This window comes from Cervus canadensis, chromosome 25, assembly GCF_019320065.1.
Source record: "Cervus canadensis isolate Bull #8, Minnesota chromosome 25, ASM1932006v1, whole genome shotgun sequence".
Taxonomy (NCBI): domain Eukaryota; kingdom Metazoa; phylum Chordata; class Mammalia; order Artiodactyla; family Cervidae; genus Cervus; species Cervus canadensis.
The window spans coordinates 7,773,380-7,799,487 of record NC_057410.1 but is presented as its reverse complement, the minus strand read 5'-3'; the positions used below and the strand labels follow the sequence as shown (position 1 = coordinate 7,799,487).

At 39.7% G+C, this 26,108-nt stretch overlaps 1 protein-coding gene across 2 annotated transcripts in view; it reads right to left on the bottom strand.

Moving 5' to 3' along the window:
• Nucleotides 1–26,108, bottom strand: part of SRGAP1 (SLIT-ROBO Rho GTPase activating protein 1) — a 316,119-nt gene that overhangs the window by 122,546 nt on the left and 167,465 nt on the right. For both annotated transcript variants that reach the window (XM_043447019.1, XM_043447018.1), the window contains exon 4: nucleotides 18,950–19,012. In XM_043447019.1, the coding sequence (XP_043302954.1) occupies nucleotides 18,950–19,012 (63 nt within the window). The remainder of the gene's footprint in view (nucleotides 1–18,949; nucleotides 19,013–26,108) is intronic.

Sequence of the window (26,108 nt, the reverse complement as noted above, 5' to 3'; positions counted from 1 at the left end):
GCATGCTCTGACTGAAGACAGGTAAGAGGCAGGGAGGAGGAGGTTGTGGACTTCCGGGTGGGCTGAGGGGGAGTCAAGCGGAGAAGGGATTCTAGGCTTCTCTTTAATCAGCTTATATTTAAGTCCGGGAGCTCAACTGGAGAAAAAGGTGGGGTGGCAGGAGCGTATATTTTTATAAAGAATGGAAAGACAGGAGAAGCCCATCCTCAACATGAATGTCAGTCAGTGCTTAGAATGGATCTCAGTTCCCATCCCTATGCCCTATCTCCCACTTAAGTCCTGCGAGTGACACCTAATAATATTTTTTATTCTCGTTTGTGGCATCAGGAATGGAAAGGCTGCTAATCCTGAAGGTAATGAGTTGTCAGTAAGACTGTTATGATGGTGAACTTTTCCACTTTCTCTCCCCAGGCTGGTACAGCTCTCTATAAGTCAATGAAAGCATAATTTACAAAACATAATTATATTTGAAAAGTAACATTTATAGGAGATCTCACTTTGAGAGCTAGTATACTGGTGGTTAAGGGCTTACATTCACAGAACAGGCCTCTTGGGCGCAATTCCTGCCTCTGTACTTACTCTGTGATTTTGAGCAAGTAACTTGACCTTTCAGTGCCACTATTTCTTTACTGTGTTAATAGGCATAACATTATCACAATAGGCAAGCATAGGGTAGCTGGAAAAATAAGATATGCCAAGACATAAAGAGCACAGAAAAAAGTGTTGACATATAACAAATGCATGGTAAGTGTCAGCCATTGATATTTGAAAAAGAATTACCATAAAATACTTCATTGTAATAATAGGTAATGACTTCTCCATGACTGAAAAGATTTTCACTTCCAACTAGTAAAGAGAAGGAAACAAGTGATAATTCCATTTATGTATACAGTAAGAATTTAAGCAAAGCTCTTTAGAAATGAGCCGATAGCTCAAGATGAACACTTAAATAGCATGCAGTCCTGTCTTTATAGGTAGTTTATCAAAGAAAACAAGAAGTATGTTGTGGCTCCACTGAAATGAAATCAGTGTAACAGTCTAAATTTATCATCAAATTATATTTATAATCCAAACAAATGCTTTGGACAGAAGGCATTGTCTGGGACTCTGGACCCTACTGGGTAGGGACTGCCAACCAACCAAATGCCAGGGCAACAGAGATACAAGAATAAACAAAACAAATGGAAAAATAGAGAACACGTATGCAAGGGGACGAAGTAAGGTATAGAAAGTCACAGAAATAATTCTGCTCTATTCAGTGTGGTGTACAAGATTTTGTTTCAGGAGTGGCATTTTAACAGAAAGAGCTTAGGTCTATAAAATAGACCCGGATTTTGGTCCTAGCTTTAGCTGCAAAATACTTTTGCAACCTCAATCTTTCTGACCCTCAGTATGACCTTCAGCTAGCAGAGATGACAATATGAGGCCTGAGGACAGGATCAAAATTAAGGGGCCAATCAAATTAAATTATGAACCTCAAATACTTTGAAAAGTGTGAAATGAGACAAGTACAAACAAAAGGCTTATCAGAGAAAGAAAACTGATTGTTGAACTAGAAGGCTTCTTTCTGTGAGAATTTGAAGATATTCCCTGAAAAGAAGACCATCTGACAATGCTCAGAGGAAGTAACATAGGATGGCATCTAATAGTCTATAAAAAAAAGCATCCAGACTGTTATTCATATTTTACTTTCTGTTGAAGATTTACTGTTCCCTTTCTCTCTTCTAGGCTTCCCTGGTGGCTCAGAGGTTAAAGTGTCAGCTTGCAATGTGGGAGACCTGGGTTTGATCCCTGGGTTGGGAAGATCCCCTGGAGAAGGAAAGGGCAACCCACTCCAATATTCTTGCCTGGAGAATCCCATGGACGGAGGAGCCTGGTTGGCTACAGTCCACGGGGTCCCAAAGAGTTGGACAAGTCTGTGCGACTTAACTAACTTTCCATCTTTTACAAGAACCTTTCAAGAGCCAGTTTTATTGGAAGGAGCTTTCATATGCTAAATATCCAAGGGTGTGTATCCTTGGTCTGAAGTGTCCTGACTGTGACCTTGCAGCAAGGCTCTTTCTAACCCTGCTGGCCCACAGTGTTCTCATCTATAAATGATGTCGTTGGATCTCTCAGGCCTTTTTCAGCTCTAAAATTCTATGAGTTCATGATTTCATTTATTTATCTTACAACAACTAAACAAAACCATTAGAATTTATTATTTGGGGAAATATATATATCTAGAATATACTTCTCAGTTGCTAAAGAGGCTGCCATAGGTAGATGGCAAATAAATTTTAATCAAAAGGAAAAACTAGTATAACAACAAATTATACTAATTATCTCTTGCTTCTGTTGACTGAGGCAGCAAAACAGTGCACCATGATATGCCAAGGATGTAAGATTCCTTCTAGAATTCTCCATGGGCTCTGAGGTCATAACTCATCTGCTTTGCTGCACAGAAAATATCTAGAAATGAACAGTGCCTGTATAGTCTAATGTACTATTATATTGATGAATCTTAAACCGGGGTATCCATCACTCTAGTGACTTTAATTAGCTCTCAAACTGATTAGTGATCAATCATCAAGTGCTCATTAAGGAGAAAAACCCAGAAACTATCTGGTAGGTACAGGGTTGAAACACAGATTCGGTATGTGCTTTTATCTTTGTTATAATTTAGTTAAAGCAGGGTGTTAGTCTTCTTTTTCAAAGTGCTAAATTTAACAATATTTTTTTACATGGCAATATACATTACAATTAGTTTCACCAGATTTTGTTACTTTAATAAAAATATTTATGAAAAAGACTCACTTATCCTAAAGAGGATAAATTGTTTTCTGCCTTCTTAGCAAGAAAATGTTTCTATTTGTAAGAAGAGCAACCTATATTTATTAATCTTAATCTGGGCTATTTCTATTTCCAGTAGTCACTAGAGGCAGCTTCTAATTCAAGTCTTTGAGTCATAAGCAGGGGTTATTAGTTTTGTATATCTCAAATGAACCCTTGAAGAACACTCACATTCAGCAAAAATTTTTTGAGTCCCATACAATGTACCACAAACAGGCGCTGTTCTATTTGATTTCTTCACATTCTATTATTAGAAATCCAATCATATTTTATTCTCTATTGATTTATACTAGGTTCAAAAGGGTAATTCTTCATGAGAGCAATGAACAATTTGGCATAAGATCTGCCCACTTCACAACGATCAGACATTGTTAACATAAAATAAATGTGATTTTATCCAGGAACCTCTAATTTTGCAGTATATTTTCCTGTCTCATCTTTCAAGCACTTCATTTGTAGTAGGGTAAAGAGAGTGGTAAGGACAGGAGATCTGAAGAAAGTCCAGATTAATACTCCCTTTATTCTGATATCAATGATTTGCTAATACTCGGGTAATATTTAGGTGGATGGAGTTCACAGCATAGGCAATGTGGTTTCATGAATCTGTGCTTTTCCTTACATGTAAATTGCTTTTTGTTTGTTTTTTGTTGGGGATGTTCTTTGTTTTTTGACTACACTGCATGGCATGTGGGGATCTTAGTTCCCTGACTAGGGATCAAACCTGAGCCCCTTTCAATGGAAGCATGGAGTCCTAACCACTGGACCACCAGGGAAGTCCCGCAAATTGCTTTTCTGGAAGGCCCTTCCCACCCTTCCTTTTGTCACTAAAATTACGTGTCATCTTCTCCAGGAAGCCCTTGGAGTGGCTCTGGGCTTACACAAAGCTGTGGGGACCTACATCGAGCCCAGCACCCAATACCATATGTGGAAGTATCTCCCTGGTCCAGCTCATGGATGACAGGGCTGTTTGTCATCAATATGCTTCTGGGACCTATACATTTGTTGAAGGCCGCTCCCAGCCACCCAGTGTGTATCACCTGGATTTAATAGAGATGATCCTCAAACACTTTTGGAGCAGAGGCGACTGTGCTTTTAGTACTTTCCATTCTACTGACTTAGACAGGGAACACATTCTGAGATTTGGGACCAATGCTGAATGTTGTATCCCATAAACTCTAGAACTTAGAAATCACAAACCCATCCCACACACAGGCTGGGCAGCCACCCTCCAAAGGAGGAGAGGATGGTCTTAAAAGATAAACCATTCCATTTCTCAACAGCTCTAATGGTTAGACTCAGGAATCAGACTGCCTGGGTTCAGATCCTTGTTTCGTCTTTTATCATGTTCCATAGTTCTCTTACTGGTTATTGGGAATAAGAATCATGCCTCTAAGATTGTTGTGGAGATAAAATGAATTAACACATGCCAAATGCAGCTGACACTGACAGAGTGAGTGTTAAATGGCTGCTACAGAAATTAATAAAAACACCCCCCTTCTATCATAGCTTTGAAGCCCACAACAGGCTCAGCCAGTGCTTAGTATCAGTGCTCACCTGTTTACCGTCACACACCTGAAGGCTGAGAGCAGAGGGATGGCCTTTGTTCTACGGATCAAAGAAACTGAGCTGCAAAGAGACTTAATCCTTGCCCAACAAGTCAACAGAGAAAGTCAGTGATAGAGAAGGTCGTTCAGAAAGTCCTTGTTTCATAAAGGGTTTTCATACAAAGTCTTCAGAGGCCCTGAAATACAAGTTTAAGCTATGGAAAAAAATAAAACCTATGAATTGGCACTTGGAATACATATTAACTAGGGCCATAGTGAGCACAGTGGCAGCAGGAAGTGACAGGGGGTTTTGAACAGTTGGCACCGTTGAGGGGGAAAGTACATGTATGATGAAAGGTTAACACATTTCCTAGAATTTCAAAGTCACCTGCGATTTTAAATAATTAATTCTTTTCAGGGAAATGCTTCACATGTCTTCAGCATTATATGTGTGTATTAGACATTTAAGTCATAAACTTTAGCATATGAAATATTTAAGCTGAGGACACAGGACACTTGGAATTTTAAAATCATAAAAACCTTGAAACCCTTTGGAATTGTGGCACCAACTAAAATGGAAAGAATGATTTAGAGTCCTTTTCTTTTAATGAAAAATGGTTTAGAATTTGACACATAAACCTGTTTCTCAAATCGAATACTTCTCACTCCATTTATTAAAAAGAAGAGAGAAAAAGAGAAGAAAGGTGAGAGGCCTTTGTTAATCTATGTAAGAAAGCTTTCTGGGTTTTCAAATTGCTTTTGACCAGATGTCTAACCATTTTATTGTTGCCTATGTTCTTTACAGGGCTTCCCTCGTAGCTCCCTGGATAAAGAATCTGCCTGCAATGCAGAAGACCTGGTTTCGATCTGTGGGTCAGGAAGATCCCCTGGAGAAGATAATGGCAACCCACTCCAGTATTCTTGCTTGGAGAATCCCAAGGACAGAGGAGCCAGGCAGGCCACAGTCCATGGGGTCGTAAGAGTCAGACACGACTTAGCGACTTCACTACTACGACTATGTTCTTTATAAACTCATTTGGTACTCTCCTGAAATCTTTCGACTTCTGATGTTTTCCCTTTCTCTCTACACATGGCTCCAGAAGGAAATTCTATGAATATGCCGTGTGTTTGTCCTAACTGTATGCATTGGTTCACATCACTCTTTTTGCCTTAAAAACCTTCCCCAACTTTTCTCCATCTCTCCTCCTACTAGAATCCTGTCCATTTTGAGACCCTCTCCTCTCTGAATTTTTCTTAATCCTCGGTGCAGACCTGTTTCTTTGGATCTCCAAAGCCCTCTGCCTGAACCTTTCTGTTGGTATGTAACGGTCTGCCTTAAGTTACAATCACCATTAAAAAGGGAGTCCAGTGTGCAAGCTGAGCCTTTTGACCCAGCTTGGTCTGAGACTTCTTACCTGTGTGACCTTGGGCAAAGTATACTTAAACTTTCTGTGCCTCACTACTCCATAGGACTGGGGGAAGGAATTAAGAGGCTGAGTATAAAAAGTGCTCAAAATATTACCTGACAAAGGTTAGCTGTTACTATTTAGTCATTGCTTAGTTTTAATTTGCCAGACTTCAGGCCTCTTGGACTGGTAAAGTTCCCACCACAGCAGCACATACATAGTAGGACCTAGTTGCTAATCTGAATTAGAATAAAACCTGTGTTATAGTTCCAACCTGGGACTCAAATTACTTAATTTGACTCTCTGTGCTATTCTCACTAAATGGGGTTAATTTGATTATTTCTAAAGGCCCATTCAGTGCTAAAATTCTATCAGATAATCACGTGAGTTAAGATACACTGAAACAGTTTACTCAGTTCAACAGATTTAGATTTTCACTCCCTTCACATGGCTTCTACATTTCTACTGGCCAATATTTCTAATCCATTTTGAGACAATAAATCTAAGGAAAATACCTATGATTTACTCTACATGCAAGTATTAAACATTTTGTTTTGATGAAAAATGATAAACAAAGTTAAGTACCTTAATTACCCAATAAAAATGAAACATTCTGATTAGGATGTCTGTTATGAAAGCATTCTAATCATTTTAAAGTCATACTACTATATTTCAGAATGTAATAGTTGGGATAAAGTACTCTTTGATGAAGATTCTTGATAAGAAACATTCTTTAGGAATGTTTTGTTTTTACTAAACTATACTTTCTAACACTTTCGTTTCCATTTCTAAGCCGAATAACTGTTTCTGGTTCATATTGCTCACTTTTTAAAACAGTTGTATTTGTAGTTCATAACAACCAACCATAACTAATCTCAAATCTCAGAGAAAATAATTCCAACCAGAAGTAGCGAGTATTTCACCTCAGTAATTAGCAGGGTATCCTACAATATATTTACATATAAAGTTCTTATCAAACAGACATCCAGGGTGGTGGAGGGGGGCAGGGATAAATTAGGAGTTTCGATGAACATATACACATTACTATATATAAAACAGATAACCAACAGGGATCCCACTGGACAGCACAGGGAACTATATTCAGTATATAATATATATCTGAATCTCTTTGTTGTATACCTGAAACAAAGACATTATAAATCAACAATATTTCATTAAAAATTTTTTTAAAAATTAAAAAAAAAAAACAGGTATCCTTAGAGAGTCTTCCAATGGAAGCTTTACTAAGTGCAATTGAATTGGCAGGAAAATGAATACAGGTTCAACCACTGAACCTGGTCTCTAAAGCCTGTCTGTGTCAAGGCCAAGATTAGAATTCGGAAGTTGGCAGGGTGTCATGTGATCCCAACACCTCTCTTTCTTTCCATCTAAGTGTCTAGTAATAAAGTCAGGGGAAAGATATATGGAACACTTTGTCAGCCCAAGATCTCGAAATAGACTGCTTCTAAAAAAAAAGTTTTCCAGGTGGCATCACGGAGACTGTGGTATTGCAGAGAGATTCTCATTTGGGGGACCCTGTACGTGTCCTGTACATTGGATTTTTCTTTGGTCTGTGTTTTGTGCTGAGACCTAGACTTCTTTGTAGTCCCTCTCAAAGGAATGAATTTTCATTTTCACTACAGAAATATATATTTCAAATACTTTAAAGGCCCTTGAGCTAAAATAAATACTGTGCCAAAAAAAAAAAAAAAAAAAACACAACAAAAAAACCCTCTTTGAGGCACAGAGAAAAATCTTCCCAAGGATCTCTTTCGAAATGACTTTTCAACCTTGCCTGGGGCACATTTCTTCACTCTAGAAGAATGCATTAACTCCTGGTTCATGCGCGGCTCAGGGAACCAGCAGTTCTTGAGGCGGAGTTTTCAAGAAAGGGCTTGAAATAATAAACAGTGTCTTCCTTCGCATCTCCTTTAAAAAATAATTAGTTTCTTATTTTAACATTTTAAGGCGGTTCAACGACCTGATGCAAAGAGCCAACTCATTGGAAAAGACCCTGGTGCTGGGAAAGATTGAAGGGCGGGAGGAGAAGAGGGCCAGAGGATGAGACGATTAGACATCATCACCGACTCAGCGGACAGGAATTTGAGGAAGCCCTGGGAGCTGGTGATGGACAGGGAAGCCTGGCATGCTGCAGTCCATGGGGTCGCAATGATCAGACACGACTGAGCGCCTGAACAACAAAGATGTGTACAAGCCAGCAAGGATATCTGTGTACATTCAGGGGCCTTATTTTCCAAATAACTCCAGTACAGGAGGTTCAGCATACTTGTGTTTGTACCTGGACAGCTTCTATTCTCTATTTACATTTGTCAGGCAAATGAGAGTTAGGGCTCCAAAGGAAGAAAACAAAGGTGTGTGGACTATCCAGTAATGGTTACTTAGCACCAATCACTGTGTGTGAACACACAGTTAAACAGGTAGTGTTGACACACACAACACTGAAGCTATAGGAAAAGCTATGTTGTAAAAAGGCACCCACCCCGCAAATGAACACATGATATTAAAGCTGACGGTGCAAAGCAGTTTGGGTTTGCCACTTTTGTAACCAGCATCAACAATCTGGAAAGTTCTACTCCTGGTGGCTCAGATGGTAAAGAATTTGTCTGCAATGCACAGAACCCACGTTCAATCCTTCGGTTGGAAAGACCCTGGGAGAGGGAATGGCGACCCAGTTCAGTATTCTTGCCTGGAGGATTCCATGGGCAGAGGAGCCTGGCAGGTCACAGTCCATAGAGTCTCAAAGAGTCAGACACTAACACTTATCAAGTTCTCAAGGGCTTCCCAAGTGGCTCAGTGATAAAGAATTCTCCTACCAATGCAGTAGACATAAAAGAGACACGCATTCAATCCCTGAGTTGGAAAGATCCCCTGGAGAAGGAAATAGCAATCCACTCCAGTATTCTTTTCTGGAAAAACCCATGGACAGAGAAGCCTGGCAAGCTACAGTCCATAGGGCCTCAAAGAGTCAGACACGACTGAACACCATACATATATCAAGGTTTTACAAGCAGCAATCAGAGGGTACACGGTGAGAGTTCCAGCTCTGAGTTTCACCCATGAGATCAGGTTCCACCCTTTCTCTCTCCACTTGCCCTGCACATCCTTCCCTAAGGCAGCTGTCCAGTGGGGAGTTAATGGACCTTGAGGACAGAACTGGGCTGAGATTTTGGAGCATTCGTTTACTATGTGAACCTGAGCTAATTATGTGGAGCCGCGGTTCCCATTAGTAACCTTGGGATTCCAAATACCTGCCTCACTGGGCTGCTGTGAGAAATGAATGGGATCCTGCATGTGCTTTATAGTCAGAGTTGGATAAATCTTCATTTTCTCAGTTCTTTCCTCCTAATTTAATAGAGCTTGAGGATGGATCATCTCTTGACTCTGGCTATGTATGTCACTGATGTATGGAGAGAGTGATCATCAATTACACATAATTAACAATTTTTTACGGATTTATCGTGACATCTGTGTTAATCTCTATTAGAATTTGCTTATTGAAGATGGTAAGTTCCTTGTTTTTTTTAAAACAACGAGTAAAATGCTGCAAAACCTAGGCAAAATAAAGAAATATTAACACAGGACAAATGATTGTTTTTCTCCTAAAATATACTATAACCTTTTGAGATTTTGGTATGAGGGGACATGTGAAACACTTCAAATCACCATTTTATGACAAGCCCTTTACCACACTGTTGAAGGCAAATTTTGTTTTCAATATTTCTTTTAAGCTTTTTTTTTTTTTGATTGATGGTCCTGGGTTTTATTATTTTTAACAGCATTATGGGAATAATTGACATACAATAAAATGCACATGTCTTAAATCTAAGTTTTGACATGTATATACTGGTGACACCATCACATACCCATCATGTCCAAAAACTTTTTGGGACCCTTTGCATTTCTTCCCTCCCACCCATGCTAGCCCTTGCTCCATCACTGCAAACACTTTCTGCTCTCTGCCTCTGTATGTTAGTTTGTATTGAACAAATGGAATACAGTCACATTTCCTAGAACTTTAGACAAATGAGAATGGCATAGTATGTATAATTTTTTTGGTTAGATCTATTTTTGCTTAGCATATTTTGTTTAGATTTATTTATATTTTGTTTATATTTCTTTTGCTTAGCGTATTTATTTTGAAATCATCCACATGGCTGATTTATCAATACTTTATTCAACATTTTTGGTGAGCAGTAATTCATTATATGACTGTGGTAAAATTTGTTTACCCTTTCATCTCTTTTTTTCCCCAATTATTTTTATTCGTTGGAGGCTAATTACTTTACAATATTGTAGTGGTTTTTGCCATACATTGACATGAATCAGCCATGGATTTACATGTGTTCCCCATCCTGAACCCCCCTCCCACCTCCCTCCCCATCCCTCTGGGTCATCCCAGTGCACCAGCCCCGAGCACTTGTCTCATGCATCCAACCTGGGCTGGCGATCTGTTTCACCCTTGATAGTATACTTGTTTCAATGCTGTTCTCTCAGATCATCCTACCCTCACCTTCTTCCACAGAGTCCAAAAGTCTGTTCTGTACATCTGTGTCTCTTTTTCTGTCTTGCATATAGGATTATCGTTACCATCTTTCTAAATTCCATATATATGCGTTAGTATACTGTATTGGTCTTTATCTTTCTGGCTTACTTCACTCTGTATAATGGGCTCCAGTTTCATCCATCTCATTAGAACTGATTCAAATGAATTCTTTTTAATGGCTGAGTAATATTCCATGGTGTATATGTACCACAGCTTCCTTACCCATTCGTCTGCTGATGGGCATCTAGGTTGCTTCCATGTCCTGGCTAGTATAAACAGTGCTGTGATGAACATTGGGGTGCACATGTCTCTTTCAGATCTGGTTTCCTCGGTGTGTATGCCCAGGAGTGGGATTGCTGGGTCATATGGCAGTTCTATCTCCAGTTTTTAAGGACTCCCCACACTGTCCTCCATCGCGGCTGCACTAGTTTGCATTCCCACCAACAATCTTTTAAGCTTTTGTGTCACCATTTTTCTATTTTTGCCTTTTCGCTTCTCCATTAACCCAGTCATAGTCCTGCTCATATTTACTATTGATTTGGTTTTCTTATAGGAAGTTACCTTCCTTTTTCTTTATGTACAAAATATATACTCTTTATAAAGAAAAATTATATGCATGTGTGTATATATACGTATTGCTGTTTAGTCACTAAGTTGTGTCCTACTCTTTTGTGAGCCCCATGTAGCATGCCAGGCTCCTCAGTCCATGGGATTTCCCAGGCAAGAATATTGAGTGGGCTGTCATTTCCTTCCCCAGGGAATCTTCCCAACCCAGGGATCAAACCCATGTCTCCTGTATTGGCAGGCAGTTTCTTTACCGTTGAGTCACCAGGAAAGTCCATGTGTAAATGCATAGTTATACCATCTATAATTACTGTTAAACATTACCACTGATCTCCACCTTTACTCTGAGAGGCAGACAAGAAGCTGTTGCCATCCACATTTCACCAATGATGAGGAAGATGATAATGATGGTGAGGATGACACTAACTACTTACATTTATTAAGCATTTGCCATGTGCCATGTGCTATTCTCAATGCTTCATCTGTATTAACGCAGCTTTATTTTTTCTCCTAGCAGTTACACATGCCATACTGTATATTTGTTTACCGTCTGCTTCTCCTTCCTAGAATATAAATGCCTTGCCAGGAAGAAACATGGTCTGTTTTTATTTACATCCATATTGCCAGAGGATGAGATGCTAGATAGCATCACCGACTCAACGGACATGAACTTGAGCAAACTCCGGGAGAGAGTGAAGGACAGGGGAGCCTGGCGTGCTCCGGTCCACGGGATTGCAGAGTCGGGCACAACTTAGGGACTGAACAACAGCCTATCTTCAGTACATCTACAATTAGCTGGCTCGGTGGGAGTCATTCAAAAACTGTGGAAGAAATAAACTAGCTTTCCTAATAGTGTGGGTGAGCCTCATCCAGTCCAAGGAGGGCCTGAACAGACTGAATAAGAGAGAATTTGCCCTCTGCCTGTCTTCGAGGTGAGACATGATCTGCTCCTGCTTTGGAACTGAACTTGGGCTGGAACTTACACCATCAGCTCTCCTGGTTCTCAGGCCTTTGGACTCGAACTGGAACAATATCCTGGCTCTCCAGCTTGCTGCCTGCTGATTTTGGGACTTTTTGCCTCCACACTGCATGAATCAATTCCTTATAATCAATTTCTCTCTCATATAAATATAATCTCCTATTGGTTCTGTTTCTTCTAGACTAACACAGATGTTCAGATCGGTTAACTGAGCTGAGATTCAAGTACAAGTGCACTGCCAGTCTAGTGCATTCTGTTTCCTTAAAGCAGAGCACTGTCCTTGCTTTCTTATCCCCACTTGAGTTCTCTTTCACATGTTAAGCCCAAAAGTAAGTTGGTTGGTAAATTAGAAAGGGAATCTGAGGATACTGATTCACTCATTTTTTAGCTGAATGAGTCCCATCTGTTAGACCTTGTTTTTTTAATTTTAATTTTTTAGTTTATTTGTTGTTTTTGTTTTTCCTTTTTCTTTCTGTTTGATCACAAATGAACATTTCTAACAAGTACAGGTTGTTACTGAGGCACATGTTCAATTTTTCACTTATGTTTTTAGTAAAGCAACATTAATGCCCGTGCCGTGCTAAGACCTTCAGTCACGTCCGACTCTTTGGGACCCCGTGGACTGTAGCCTGCCAGGCTCCTCTGTCCACGGGGATTCTCCAGGTGAGAATACTGCAGCGGGTTGCCATGGCCTTCTCTGGGGAAGCTTACAGACCCTGCGATCATCTCCTGCATTGGCAGGCAGGTTCTTTACAACTAGTGCCACTGACTTTAAAAACTATACAGGTGAGAAACGGCTTAAGTGCTTTGTGTTGTTAGGCAGCTATTAACATTTAGAGATGTTAGAGAAAGGCTTCCCCAAACTATGGCAACAGAGGCTCTGGCACCAGAGCTGAACTTGAGACCCCACTCTACTATTCACGGTGCAACCTGGCAAGCCTCTCTGAGCCCTAGTTTCCTCATCTGTGAAAAGGAGATAATGACAGTAACTGCACCACAGAGACACTATGAGGATCACCTAAAATAATGCCAGTAGTGTGCTTAGACAATAACTAACCATATAAAATAAGCATACAGTAAATGTTAGCTACTTTGAAAGCATGACTAGTTACCTAAAAATATCTCCTCTTCTCTCTCAAATTAACAAAATCCCTAACTTTTAACTGGCTGCCAACGAGTCAGCCTATATGCCGAGACTTCCCTGCAGCTGGGTGAAACTGTGTTTCTAAAGTTTCCTCACTGATCAATGCAAAGAAATAGAGGAAAACAATAGAATGAAAAAGATTACAGATCTCTTCAAGAAAATTCGAGATACCAAGGGAACTTCTCATGAAAAGATGGGCTCAATAAAGGACAGAAATGGTATGGACCTAACAGAAGCAGAAGATATTAAGAAGAGGTGCCAAGAATACACAGAAGAACTATACAAAAGAGAACTTCACAACCCAGATAATCACGATGGTATGATCACTCACCTAGAGCCAGACATCCTGGAACGCAAAGTCAAGTGGGCCTTAAAGCATCACTATGAACAAACCTAATTGGAGGTGATGGAATTCCAGGTGAGCTATTTCAAATCCTAAAAGATGATGCTGTGAAAGCACTGCACTCAATATGCCAGCAAATTTGGAAAACTCAGTAGTGGCCACAGGACTGGAAAAGGTTAGTCTTCATTCCAATCCCAAAGAAAGGCAATGCCAAAGAATGCTCAAACTCCCACACAATTGCACTAATCTCACATGCTTGCAAAGTAATGCTCCAAATTCTCCAAGTCAGGCTTCAACAGTACATGAACCGTGAACTTCCAGATGTTCAAGCTGGATTTAGAAAAGGTAGAGGAACCAGACAGCAAATTGCCAACATCCACTGGATCATCGAAAAAGCAAGAGAGTTACAGAAAAACATCTACTTCTGCTTTATTGACTATGCCAAAGCCTTTGACTGTCTGGATCACAATAAACTGTGGAAAATTCTGAAAGAGATGAGAACACCAGACCACCTGACCTGCCTCCTGAGAAACCTGTATGCAGGTCAGGAACCAACAGTTAGAACTGGACATGGAACAACAGACTGGCTCCAAATTGGGAAAGGAGTATGTCAAGGCTGTATATTGTCACCCTGCTTATTTAACTTATAAGCAGAGTACATCATGAGAAATGCTGGGCTGGATGAAGCACAAGCTGGAATCAAGATTGCTGGTAGAAATATCAATAACCTCAGATAGGCAGATGACACCACCCTTGTGGGAGAAAGTGAAGAATTAAAGGGCCTCTTGATGAAAGTGAAAGAGGAGAGTGGAAAAGTTGGCTTAAAGCTCAACATTCAGAAAACTAAGACCATGGCATCCAGTGCCATCACTTCATTGCAAATAGATGGGGAAACAGGGGAAACAGTGGCAGACTTATTTTTTGGGCTCCAAAATCACTGCAGATGGTGACTGAAGCCATGAAATTAAAAGACGCTTACTCCTTGGAAGGAAAGTTATGACCAGCCTAGACAGCATATTAAAAAGCAGAGACATTGCTTTCCCAACAAAGGTCCATCTAGTCAAGGCTATGGTTTTTCCAGTAGGCATGTACGGATGTGAGAGTTGGACCATAAAGAAAGCTGAGCACCAAAGAATTGATGCTTTTGAACTGTGGTGCTGGAGAAGTCTGTTGAGATTCCCTTGGACAGCAAGGAGATCCAATCAGTCCATCCTAAAGGAGATCAGTCCTGAATATTCATTGGAAGGACTGATGCTGAAGCTGAAACTCCAATACTTTGGCCACCTGATGCGAAGAACTGACTCATTTGAAAAAGACCCTGATGCTGGAAAAGACTGAAAGCAGGAGGAGAAGAGGACGACAGAGGATGAGATGGTTGGATGGCATCACCGACTCAATGGACATGGGTTTAAGTGGAGTTGGTGATGGACAAGGAGGCCTAGCGTGCTGCAGTCCATGGGATCGCCAAGAGTCAGACATGACTGAGCGACTGAACTGAAATTGAAACTGAAAGTTCTGGCCAATGAGATGTAAGTGAAAGTGTGATACAGAACCTTCATTAAGTCTTTGTAAGAGACAGAGGGCCTGCCCTTCTTTCCTTTCTCCTTTCTATTGGAGTCTCCTTTCTCCACTTCAGGAATGCAGGTATAATGGCTGGAGCTTTAGCAACTACCTTGAAATATAAGGACAAAGATACAGATAGTTTTCTCTGAACAGTGTATTAGGAGGAGCCAGATTCTTCTATGGCTATATGTAACCTCCATACCAGTCGTGGGCTGCCAATCTCTGAAATTCTTCTATGTGACAGAGATAATAAATGTCTATCTTGTTTATATCATAATTCCCTGGCATGATAGAGTACCTGTTAAAGGTCCAACTAATCCTAACTACTGTGGCTGGCCCAAAACCATTTTGAGGTCCCATTTCTATAAACAAAGGCAGGGATGAGGCAAAATTATAGAAAAGGGGATTCATGTCTTCACAGCCTTTCCTCTCCTTCCAGACAGCACTTGGATGCCACCATCTTCTCTCCCCTGCTCAGAAGTCCAGGCCTTCATGCCAGATGGATATAATCTGTTCTCAAAGTATCTGATAAAACCGATTTCAATTAAAATGTAAAATGATTATACGGCATTTTTTTCTATTTGTCTTGGGCATTTGTATCTTATTTAAGACAATAGTTTCTGATAGAATATTTGGAATTATTAACAGACCGATGTGAGAATTACTTTTGGGCAGGGAAGCCCACACATGAGGTTACTGCCCACTGCTAAGGCTGACTGTGGTGTAATATAAAGCACCCCACTAGTTTAAGGCAGTTAATGCACCTCTCAAAAAAGGAGTTCACCTTCAACTTCTAAGGAGTCAGGGTTAAGAGAAAGGGAGGAGGGAATTCATTTGAAAAGGCAATTAATAGCATTCTCATTTCCCTGAGGCTACATATTTTATACAAGTTACTTGAACAATCATTATTACATCATCAGTTGTACAAGATTCTATGTGTGCGGCTCAGTGGAGAAAAATCCGCCTGCCAGTGCAGGAGACACAGGTTCGATCCCTAGTCCAGGAAGATCCCACATATCGAGGAGCAACTAAACCTGTGTGCCACAACCATTGACCCCGTGCTCTAGAGCCCAGGAGCCACAGCTGCTGAAGCCTGAGGGCCCTGAAGTCCGTGCTCTGCAACAAGGGAAGTCACGGCAGTGGGAAGTCCTCACGCTGCAGCTAGAGAGTAGCCTCTACTCTTCAGTTCAGTTCAGCCGCTCAGTTGTGTACGACTCTTTGAGACCCCATGAATCGCAGCACTCTAGGCCTCCCTGTCCATCACCAACTCCCGGAGTTTACTCAAACTCATGTTCATCGAGTCGGTGATGCCATCCAACCATCTCATCCTCTATCATCCCCTTCTCCTGACCTCAATCTTTCCCAGCATCAAGGTCTTTTCAAATGAGTCAGTTCTTAGCATCAGGTGGCCAAAGTATTGGAGTTTCAGCTTCAGCATCAGTCCTTCCAGTGAACACCCAGGACTGATCTCCTTTAGGATGGACTGGTTGGATCTCCTTGCAGTCCAAGGGACTCTCAAGAGTCTTCTCCAACACCACAGTTCAAAAGCACCAATTTTTCAGCGTTCAGCTTTCTTCACAGTCCAACTCTCACATTCATACATGACCACTGGAAAAACCATAGCCTTGACTAGACGGACCTTTGTTGGTAAACAGGAACTAGAAAAAAGCCCACAGCAATAAAGACCCAGCACAGCCAATTATAAAATCAATCGATCAAAAAAATTATAAAAAAATTCTATGCATGATGCAACTCAGAGGGTAATTTATTTGTGACCAGTCAGTGGTTGAACAAAGAACCTAAACCACATTCCCCTAATCTCTGGCCCTCTGGTCAAATACTCTTCACCTTTTCTTCCTTTCTGAATGTAAACTGAATATGAGAAATGGATAGCTTTCATTTGAACAAGACATAATTTATCTATCTGAACTTAAACTACAAGAGAGACAAAACAATCATTTTTTAGAGTAAAAAGTGTGTGTGTGTGTAATAAGTTTTTCCCAAAGGAACATGACCTCTGACCACAAATGTGCATGCTCTCTGGTTTGGTTAAAGTAAAAGTTTCTTACAAGAGCTCAGTGATCTACAGACCACCTAATGAAAACCTCATTGCCTGTCTCCTCTGTGCCTTGATTCCTCAACTGATTTGAAGATCAAATGACTGCCAGGGTTATTTAAATGAAGCTCTTGTGGCCTTTTCTAGAACCTGGCTTCTTCAGGCTTTCAGACTGATCCTGATCAGAGGTTTGAGGAAGTATCAACTTACTTAATTCAACTACAGTCTCCTAAATGTCTAATTGCACTTGGTAGGCTGAGCCCAGGAGAAATTTCTCTAGACACATCCCCATTGAGGTAAAATTTTCATGACATTCTACTGACTTTTCTAATATTCAAAAATCAAGCGTATCTTTGCCACTGTTGCTTTGACGAGCACTGCTAGTTTCAGACCATAAACAACGGGTTGTTGTTTATGATGCCATGACAACCATTAGATTTTTTAAAGTTTTAGAAACTGACTTATATTTCTAGGTAAAACAATGAGCAAGCAAAGGAAACCACAAGAAAAGTGCCACAAAGCCCTCATCTGAAAACAGTTCAATGCAAGAAGACAGAATTTCTTCTTTGCAAGTCTCAGAGGTACAATGTTCATTTAACTTTTAAATTCTATGTCCAGGATTTCTAGAAATGCTTGATACCTTTGGTTATCTGAAATTAACAAATGACTTTTATCATCAAAAACTCAACCTCATTAGGTATTTTCTATATGAGTATGACCTTATAACATGAGGTTTTTGCATGTGAAGTTAAGTTTCTAAAGAAAGCAGCAATTAGAAACTGTAAATTTAATTAAAAGCACAGGTGTAGCAAATATGCTGCATAAAAACAAATTTATCACACACACAGAAAAATTGGAATGTGAATTTTAGAAAAATATCACCCCTTTTAAACTTTAAAACTACAGGTTCTTTTAATTAGCAAGTATCAATGGAGCATTAAATGCAATTTAAAAACACAAAACTGCATTTTACACGCTTTTTAGGAACAAATAAAATAGTAAATCAAGAAACATATTTTAATAATAAGTCTCAGGTTTAATTTGCCTATAAAGGAAAATTCAAATTATCTTTTGTAATGAAAACACAAATATCTTTAGTCAGAACAAATTAATATTACTCAATTCTCAATATGCTGTTCTCTTATAAAATAAAAACTCATCAAGTTCCTTCAAAAGAAATCTGTTTTTAATAATACGATCACTGAGTGTAAAACAAAATTTACATAGGCATATGACTAATCATTGATTTTGTTTTTTTTAAATATTTAATCATTTAATTTCTTCTGCTTATATGCATTAAGTTGAATAAAATTTACATTTAGAAAAGCAAATGATTGCCAAGAAGGAAAAAGAGATTACCACCCCCCTCCATATATTCTGGAGTAGAATAAACAAACAGATCACACACATAATCCAACCATTTAAAAACATACCTTTGTTTCATGCATCCAACCTGGACTGGCGATCTGTTTCACACTTGAGACAAGTGCTCGGGGCTGGTGCCCGGGGTGACCCAGAGGGAATGGGATGGGGAGGGAGGTGGGAGGGGGGTTCAGGATGGGGAACACTTGTACACCCATGGCTGATTCATGTCAATGTATGGCCAAAACCACTACAATACTGTAAAGTAATTAGCCTCCAACTAATAAAAATAAATGAAAAAATAAAAAAGAGAAAAAAAATAAAAAAATAAAAACATCCTTTTGCGGACAACTATAGTCCCATTTCTTGAAGTGTTCTGACTGCATATGTGTATTTACTTGAATACAGTCTCTTCAAATCGGCAGACAGCAGAAAAAGAATATCGAAGTGCACATCTGTCAGTAGGTTCCACATTTCAACCAGAAAAGCATTCATCAACGCTCTACTTGGAATGCGTTCTAATAAGAGAAGCGTTTCCGCAAACCAGAATTCTAAACCAAAGATTTTTCCTAAAGAAAGATAATGTGCTTACCGTATAGAGCTCATTGAGAACCTTCATCAAATCCTCATGAAGCTGGAATGCAATCTCTTTGCTCTGTAATAAGAAGAAATTCAGAATATTAAAAAATGTTACAGAAACTTGTTTCTTGATGATTTACATCTTAAAAAGCTCAGACTGAAAATAGAAGAATGTGTGTAACACAATGGAAGGCCAGCATGGCCCTGATATAATAAATATCTTCGACTAAATGGCCCTTTCTAGATACTCAATGTGTGCACCCAAGATCACCGTAGGTTGGACAGAAGCAAATACGTGGACAGGGTGAGTGGCTCTCCCACCATCCAAATCAGACTTTATTAAGAAAGAAGGGAAAAAGTAAGTAAGGTGAAGCACCGGGCTTGCTCAGAACTTGAGTGGCAGAACTTAAAGTCATTAAAAGATGATTTCTAGCTCCTAGTTTCCCATCTCAGTATCATCACAAGGGAATTATGCAGCATGAATTCTAAAAATCTAAGTCAGAAGCCAAAAGGGAAATTAACTCTCCCTTTCCAAAATAAATATTTGACTGACTACGAATTTTCTTTTTAACTGAAGCACAGTTGATTAACAATGTTGTGTTAGTTTCTGGTATATAGCAAAATGATTCAGTTACACATGTATATAATCAGTTCAGTTCAGTTCAGTCACTCAGTCGTGTCTGACTCTTAGCGACCCCATGAACCGAAGCACGCCAGGCTTCTCTGTCCATCACCAACTCCCGGAGTTCACCCAAATCTATGTCCATTGAGTCAGTGATGCCATCCAACCATCTCATCCTCTATCATCCCCTTCTCCTGCCCTCAATCTTTCCCAGCATCAAGGTCTTTTCAAATGAGTCAGTTCTTAGCATCAGGTGGCCAAAGTATTGGAGTTTCAGCTTCAGCATCAGTCCTTCCAGTGAACACCCAGGACTGATCTCCTTTAGGATGGACTGGTTGGATCTCCTTGCAGTCCAAGGGACTCTCAAGAGTCTTCTCCAACACCACAGTTCAAAAGCATCAACTCTTTGGCACTCAGCTTTCTCTATGGTCCAACTCTCACATTCATACATGACCACTGGAAAAACCATAGCCTTGACTAGACGGATCTTTGTTGACAAAGTAATGTCTCTGCTTTTTAATATGCTGTCTAGGTTGGTCATAACTTTCCTTCCAAGGAGTAAGTGTCTTTTAATTTTCAGATTCTTTTCCATTACAGTTTATTACAAGATATTGAATATACTTCCCTGTGCTATAGGACCTTTCTGTTTATTTTATATGTAGTAGTTTGTGTCTGCTAGTCCCAAACTTCTAATTTATCCCTCCCGACCGCTTTCCCCTTCGGTAACCATACAATTGTTTTCTATGTCTTCGAGTCTGTTTTTGTTTTATAATTAAGTTCATTTATACCCTTTTTAAAGGTTCTGCATATAAGTGATAACATATGATACCCGTCTTTCCCTTTGACTGACGACAATTTTAAGAAAACACTTCCAAAGTAGTGAATTGGTAAGGCCACTTATGATCCACATATGTTTTGCCTCTGCATTTATTATTGTTATCTTTTCATTAAGACAAAAAAGAGAGTTTTACTCTTTCACTCAGTTGGTCAATGACAGCATTAAAGATATTTTTCCCTAGGTTAATTCCGAGGGTTTCACAGAGAAGTATTTTGATTTTTTTTTTTCAGGAAAATCTGTAAGCTACTTTAAAGGAAATCATATATCCAAATTACTTTTTTTTGTTTTGAGCTCCTTTAGTCAGCTACAGAGAATGAAAAAAAAAATGTGTAGCGTGGTTTAATCTACGGTTTGAGATAATAACAACAATGTCCATGGTTGATTGATGTGTCTCCAACAGACTGCCAGATAGGATAAAAGGCCATATCTTTAGCAGTTCTGTGATCCTGGTGTCCTTTACACTGCGTGGACTCAAGGCCAGAACTAGGTGAGGCAAGTGAGGAGATGAGGGTATGGAATTTAAGGAGACCCTAGGCCAGGTTCTGCTTCAGCACACAGAAAGTTTCCAGTCAACACTTGCTAAAAGAATCTGTACGTTGAAATACTGTTTGTGTAACTGCTGAAGTAGTTACTGCCTTTGCTGAAGGCTGGTCACTCCTAAGAAGGCAGAAAAGGACTCGCAGACCACCCTTAATAAAATAATAGGGCCTAGAGGAAACACCGTCCATCTGCAAACACAAGGTCATTGGGATAGGCCTCCCTTAAGAAAGGCCAAATGTGATGAAGCAAAAATTCATGAACATAAAATGTTCACGACACGGGAAGATGACATGAGGGCAGACGTTGAACTCTGAGAAATTCCAGTTCAGTAGGAGCATTTGTCTCGGGTTTTCCTGGAGTGATAAGGATGCTGCTGTTTATCAAACTCTGAGAGTTTTAAAATCCCTACACTGGAGTTAAGAGATTTTGTGTTTTGCTGTGTTCCTCTAAGTGAAGAGGTGGGTTAACAATCACTGGAGAGGGAAAGGCAAGGCACAAAGTGAGCAGATGAAGCCAACTGAAACTCATTTTATTTGCCCTAAATCCCAGCTATTCTGACTGCATACGTTACACTGCAATCTCCTATGACCTCAGTTTGGTGTTATTTTAATATCGTATTTCATTTAAGGATCTGAGCTACCAATTCAGAACTCTCTAATGGGATCAAAGGCCACCAAGTAACTCTGCTTGACTGCCTACATTGCAGGTAGCAAGTCTGAAAAGAAAATATTTCTTGGCTAAGGCTTTAGAACAAAAACAGAAAAAATCCCTTAGGTCCAATTAACCCCAAGCCAAGAAAATTTAGGATCAGAAGTCAAGCATCCAAGTATCCAAGTCAAGTATCTTCGGGCAAGCAAAAAAGATTCTTTGCATATTTCATATTTTACAAGATTTCAGGTAACAAGGTAGAAGAAATCTGGCATTACACACATACTGTCACATTTTTGTTTACCTTTGCTCAGAGGCCCTGAAATTAAAAGTTATCTGGGAGGCAGTATAGAATAATGCTTAAAAGCAAGGACTCTGGAGTCAATGCTGGGACCAAAATCTGAAAGGCTTTGAATTCCCTTGTGCCTCAGTTTCCAAACCTATTAAAGGAATGCAGTCCTTGTATCTATGTCATAGGCTTGATCACAACATCAGTCAGATGACACAGACATTGCACTCAGAATGGTACCTATCACACAGTAAACACCCCATAAATGTTTAATTATTTAATTCTTTTCTAAACACTGTAATGCTAACTCCCTTGAGTGAAAAGGCCAAGTTGTGTTTTTCCTTCTTTTGGTCTCTGTGGATACTTATTCCATTGACTTCCACGCAGACAGTGCTTGGCAGATCCTGGCTGAAATGAATTTGATGTCCCCCAAAACCACTCCACCCCTTGGCCTGGACTTTAGATCCGTCTAAGTGACCCCTGATTCGGAAGGGACTCAAGCTCTGTGCTCTAGCCCCTGAACCCTTCTTAGCTCCATATACCCTTGCCATTAGTGTTCACTGAACTTACCTGTGTTCCATTTTCATGGGGGTCCTATTACTATTGGTATCAGATGAATTAATCAAACATCCATTAAGAAATGGATAAGCCAATGCGATAAGTCATATACGACTCATGCAAGAGGCCCTCGAAGGGCCAGACTCCAGCGTGAACCTTAAATTTTGTGAAAAGTTGGTGGGGAATTATTTTCAGGTAGGAAGACCCCCTGGCTACTCTCACGACACATCACCGAAGTTTCCACTTATTTGTTTGCTTTGAAGGACAATTTAAACCCCCCATGATATAATCAGTAACCTCGAAATTAACCATTTTCTCCCTACCACTACTCCTTTTGTTGCAGAGATGGTTGAAGAATTGGGCTATGTGCTGAAACACGAGACCATGTGACTACAGAGTGAAACATGAATTTGCACACCCTTTTGTTCACAGACATTTGGCTGGACAATATCAAGACTGAGTCTGAGTGCTGGGGGCTTGGTCCTTGTTCTTATGGCATGTAAAAAAGTGAAAGTCACTCAGTTGAGTCCAACTCTGTGAACTCATGGACTGTAGCCTGCCAGGCTCCTCTGTCCGTGGAATATTCCAAGCAAGAATACTGGAGTGGGTTGCCATTCTTTTCTCTCGTGACACAACAACAATGAAAAGATCACTGCATGTTGTCCCCTCCCTCAACTTTAAACATGTCTTCAATTTATTACAGTAACAGAGAAAGGGGAGTGTTTCTTCTAAATATGACTCTGGACCTCAAAAGCAGCAATCTTAAACCAAAACACACCTGCTGTGGTACACAGTATGCTGACCTACTCAACTAACGCACTGAAGTCCTTTAATTAGAAAGTATCTGGGTTATCAAATCCATCAAAATTCAATAGGTTAAGTACACCTCTGGATTCTATTTCATTAAAAATTTGAAAACCGAGAGAACAGACCCTTGACCAAGAGCTGCTAGGTAAGAAAAATGATATGAGTATTCAGGAAAGCAATCAATGTTCCCTTTGTACAAGAGAAAAAAATAACTTTATGAAATGATGTATGTTTGAAATAAAGCTTTTTCTATGTCATTTGAGACTGAGTGATTACTTTTGCACAGGGAAGGTGAGTTCTCTCCAACTGCTTCAGGTATGAAGTTGGAAAAGCAGAGTTTTCTCCCCCATTCTGTGGGCCTACGTAAGTTCAGATGATGGTAAAACTTCTAATGCATTGCAATAGGATTCTAAGATTCTAACCAAAGGGGATGGAAAACTGATTAGAGCTTCCATTCAGTTGACATTTATTGAATGTCTCCAATGTCTAAACCCTGACTTGAATACTAAGTCAATTTTTAATTGTTTCCTATTTACTGTCACTCAAACTTAAGTCCAAAAGGTACAGTCCCAAAGTGTCTACCTTTTTCCATTATAAAAACAAATTAAGTATATTGAAGAACATTGGAAAAATAGTTAACAAAAGGATAAAATGGCTCAGATGGTAAAGAATCTGCCTGCAATATAGGACACCTGGGTTTGATCCCTCAGCTGGGAAGATCCCCTGGAAAAGCGAATGGCAACCCACTCCAGTATGCTTGCCTGGAGAATCCCATGGATGGAGAAGCCTGGTGGGCTTCAGTCCATGGGGTCGCAAAGACATGACTGAGTGATTTTTACTTTCACCACCATTATAATTTGATCAGTGTATTTCCTTCAAGTTTGTTTATCTAAACATAGGTCTCAGTTGTAATCATTCTACAGTAATAAAGTATCTATTTTACTCTGCCTTTTTTCAGTTATCAAATATTTTTCTATGTGCTTATATAATTTTCTGAACATTATTTTTGATTTATAACTAGCCAGTGAAGGTATCTTAACCATTTTTCTATTATGGTTTCCATTATTTCCACTATTTTCCACCATTCAATTCCTTACTTATTCATTTAACTTCACCAATATATTTTAAGCACTCTGAACTACTATCATAAAAGCTATTCTGAAGGCATTCTTGTATTTTATGTTGTTTCTTTAATATGAATTCCCAGACGTGAAATTAAGACCCTCGATTCATATCGGAAGAGTACTTTCTAAAAGGGTTATAATGAACTTATAATGCTTCAGGACAATAGGGTCACTCATGTCAGAATCTGGGGTTTATCTAAGACCTGCATCATCTCTTTTGAAAGAGAAGCCACCAATTCCATCTATTCTGACTGATCTGTTTTTCTGTATGGTATTAGAATTTCCTTTTAAGATAAAGATCTAACTATGTCCTTCCTCTGATTAAAACCCATCAAATGCTTGCTATAATATTTTCAGGATGGCGTTCCAATTTCTTAAATCACTCATAACTTCCCCTGTCAAACCAGTCTACCTTTCCTTCCACAAATCTCAAACCACATCCTTCAACCTGTTCATGAACTGCTCATTCCCAGGTCCTGCTTTCACATCTCTGCTTTTCCCATGCTGTCCCCCCTGCCTGAACTCCCCTTCCTTCTCTGGCCTGTTACTGTCCTACATGTGACTACTCTGTGAAGACTTTACTGTAACTTTACCATGTCCTTCAAATAAAGAGACTAGACCCTCCCTTCTCTGGGACTTTATAATACATTCATTCATCATCACTTATATGCTGTATGATTTAGTGGTTAAATGTTCAAACTATAAGACTGAACACGTTTTCAATCTCTTGTCTGTGCATAAGTTAATTTTTTGAGTTTCCTCAATGGCAAAACAGAGATGTCAATAGTCTCTACATCACGGGGTTTTATTCGGATGGTTCTTATTTTATTAAAGTTTTTTTGATGTGGACTATTTTTAAAGTCTTTGTTACAATATCACTTCTATGTTTTGGTTTTTTGGCCAAGAAGCATGTGGGATCTTAGCTCTCCAATCAGGGATCAAACCTGTACCCCCTGAACTGAAAGGTTCAGTCTTAACCACTGGACTGACGGGGAAGTCCCTGTGATGGTCCATATTACCACTCGACACAAAACCCAGCATCCAGTAAGCATTAAACGGATGCCGCCTGTTATTATTACACTCCTCATGTTTCTATTTCTCTTCATAAGGAGAGGGTTTTTTGTTTTTTTTTGAAAGCAGGGATTCCTAGGGACTGCTCTGGTGCCTCGCACACTAGGTGCTTGATAAACTTTTGATGAATGAATGGGACCCAGAGCTGAGTAAGCATGGCTTCCGCCCTCCAGAGTTCACAGTCTCATGGAGGAGGTAGATGGGCCCAAAGCTTCCTATACGGAGCTCTGTGATAAGTGCTACACTGGGTGGACCCTGGCCAGATCGCTATTCCTAGAGAACTGCAGGCTTGTTCCCTGGAACCTCCCAGAAAGGAAAGGAGGGCAGAAGAAAGAGCATAATTAAAACAATCATAATTGAGTACACTGAGCAATCAATCAAATAATCCATGTGGTTGTATTAAATGACCAATTCAGAGGGCCTCTGGCCTCTCATGGAGTTATTTTATAAAGTAAATCTATTGTGATGATCAGTCAAGAAACCGTAACCTTATGCTGAGTCAGAGTGAGGCTGAGAGAGGAGAAAAACCAGATTAAATATTTAATAAGAGGGTTGCATATGATTTTAGTGTCTTACGCTTGGTGAGTTTTGGATGTGAACTATACTCCCACAGTGTACGTGCTTTTAAATTTCCAAAAGCTCATGTTCATGCGTTCTTATAATAATTCATTCTCT